Here is a 2,603-nt window from a genome sequence, read left to right on the forward strand (position 1 = left end):
AGTTTTCATTTTTGGGTGAACTATCCCTTTAATGCACTTGTCAAAATAACTAATTGGCTCCAATTAGCTCAGAATATTTCAATAAATAATTTCTCAGAAATCACAAAGAAGGGAGTGAATTGAATACACACATTAACAATGTTAAACATTTGATTAATTGCATTTGTTAATGATCAACTTTGGCAGCCCTAATTAAAACAAACATCAATTCACATTCCAAAATAGTAAATATGGCTCTTGAAACGATGCTGTAAGTTAAGAGGCACTTACTCCACCATCTCTGTCTGGTGACCCCCTAAAACAGGGAAAACAAAAGAAAGAGACAAAGAGAGAGACAGAGAGGTCTTTAATGCCCACTTAACATGCAAGCCTCTCTTTTTTTATCAACTCAAGCACAGAAGCAATTAACCAGGCTTCGCTCTGAGGCACAGAAACACCTGTGCGTTGGGCCCCAAACAGACACACGCTCTCAAAACAGGCATCATCTATAGCACCCTGAAGCAGGAGACAGGGATTCATAGCGTGCAAGCAGCAAATGCTCCATTATGTTGATGGGTTTGTGAGAGAACTCCATCAGCCTGCCTTAGGAAGCACTACTATTATAATAAGTGCATTAATCCTGTAAGGTCTGACATATGAGACAATAGTCAAACAAATCAAATTTTTTGGAATGGAAAAGTTTATTGAACCTTTAGACAAAATTTTATTCAGAGGCCCACATTAAGCAAAATATGTCATTTAGTGCAGTTACTGATATTTACAGGTGCATCTCAATAAATTAGAATGTCGTGGAAAAGTTCATTTATTTCAGTAATTCAATTCAAATTGTGAAACTCGTGTATTATTTTCCACGACATTCTAATTTATTGAGATGCACCTGTATATGGCCATAAAGTAAGCTATAATTCTTACAACTTATAATGTCAATGAAATCTATAATAATAATACTGGCATAAATTGCATATACATATCAGTTGTTACTCTATATCTCCAAATTATAGGTCTTAGAAAGATAATATTTAAAATCTCTGTATTTTTATTGTGGAGGACAAAAAAAAGATGTATTGATAATCAAGTAAACCTAGGTGTTCTTCTTTAAATATCCCTAACAATATATGTTATTCTTACTTCTTTTGCTTTAAAAATCGGTAAAAAATAAGGCAAAAAGACACAATTACTATTACCTGAAGGGGGACGATTTTACTTGCTAAAAAGTATAAACTACCAATCAGACATCAGAAGGCATAAGACTGTGTAAAACAGGGTTTTCAGCAAGGTTTTGATCATTAGAAATGTTCATATCAAATTCATACAGCAGGCTTTATAGGTTTTGAATTCTGGTATATAAATTAGTGAAACTTACGTAGAGTCAGTGTCCTTTTCTTTCTTCCGTATCCCGAAGGCCTTCCTGGTGCGTTTTTTCAATCCTGTGGTGTGGGGCGATATTGTTAGTTGTCTGATCTGATATGGCTCAAAAACACACAGTTCAGCCTCACAGACAGAATGTAAGTGGGTGGATGTTTGTAAAGAGAGAATGTTGAAACGGCTCATGTCCACAGATAAAAGAATGAACTGAATCCGTTATTGAATCACACTGCTGATACAAAATTGATTTCAGCATCACCAACATCAGACAAGAACGCATTTGCATTAAACACATTCATCAAAAAAGACAGACAGACAGACAGACAGACAGACAGATAGATAGATAGATAGATAGATAGATGGATAGATGGATAGATAGATAGAAATCACGATTCATGATTTTATCATAATTCTTTTATGTTGGTTTTACTATTTTGCAAGCTGTCTGAGCAGTACAGCCAAAAAACATTTTCTATTTTAAAAACAAAGCCTTACAAGGTAACAAAATCTAAAATAAAAAGAATGGCAGACATTTAGGCCAAAGTGGGTGAAGATAAAAATCTTTGTCATTATTTTATCTGTTAAGAACAAAAATGCACATTACAAATACACAGGATATACAAATAAAACAAATACTGCTTTATTTTTCAAGTATAGTAGGTGTATTTAGTGGTAGCATTCAAGAAATTGAATGAACAAATATAAAAATAAAACACTACATAGGCTACACTTCACTGCATAAATTATACACTGATTCCTAGGGATGTAACGATTCACTCAACTCACGATTCGATTCGATTCACGATTTTGATTTCACGATTCGATTCGATTCACAATTATTATAATTTTTTTTAACAAAATTAGATTTAAGACAAATTATAAATTAAACGTGTCCTTTTATTATTGCTTGGACAAAATGCTGCACATTTCTTTGTGAAATTGAAATATAATACTATAATAATAAACTAATATAGCACTTGCATATTACTGCTCTTTTGTTGGTTTTGATTGCTTCTATTGTCCTCATTTGTAAATCGCTTTGGATAAAAGCGTCTGCTAAATTACAAAATTGAAATATAATGTAAATGTAAATAACAAAACTAAATAGAAATTTTAAAACAAGCCCCAAATCAAATAAATAAGTAACATAAATAACATAAATATCTTCATATAAACAAAATAAGGCTTTGTCTGTGCTCTTTCCTTTTAAAATTAGAGGCAACCACTGCATTTTAATC

At 32.5% G+C, this 2,603-nt stretch overlaps 1 protein-coding gene across 1 annotated transcript in view; it reads right to left on the reverse strand.

The window, feature by feature from the left end:
- The window catches only part of LOC107659047 (SH3-containing GRB2-like protein 3-interacting protein 1), a 92,632-nt gene that overhangs the window by 48,147 nt on the left and 41,882 nt on the right, over positions 1 to 2,603 (reverse strand). The window contains 2 exon segments of the mRNA XM_016447846.1: positions 271 to 295; positions 1,364 to 1,427. Coding sequence (XP_016303332.1) covers positions 271 to 295; positions 1,364 to 1,427 — 89 coding nt within the window.

The sequence above is a fragment of the Sinocyclocheilus anshuiensis genome, unplaced genomic scaffold (assembly GCF_001515605.1).
Source record: "Sinocyclocheilus anshuiensis isolate Anshui unplaced genomic scaffold, SAMN03320099.WGS_v1.1 scaffold311, whole genome shotgun sequence".
NCBI classification, from domain to species: Eukaryota; Metazoa; Chordata; class Actinopteri; order Cypriniformes; family Cyprinidae; genus Sinocyclocheilus; species Sinocyclocheilus anshuiensis.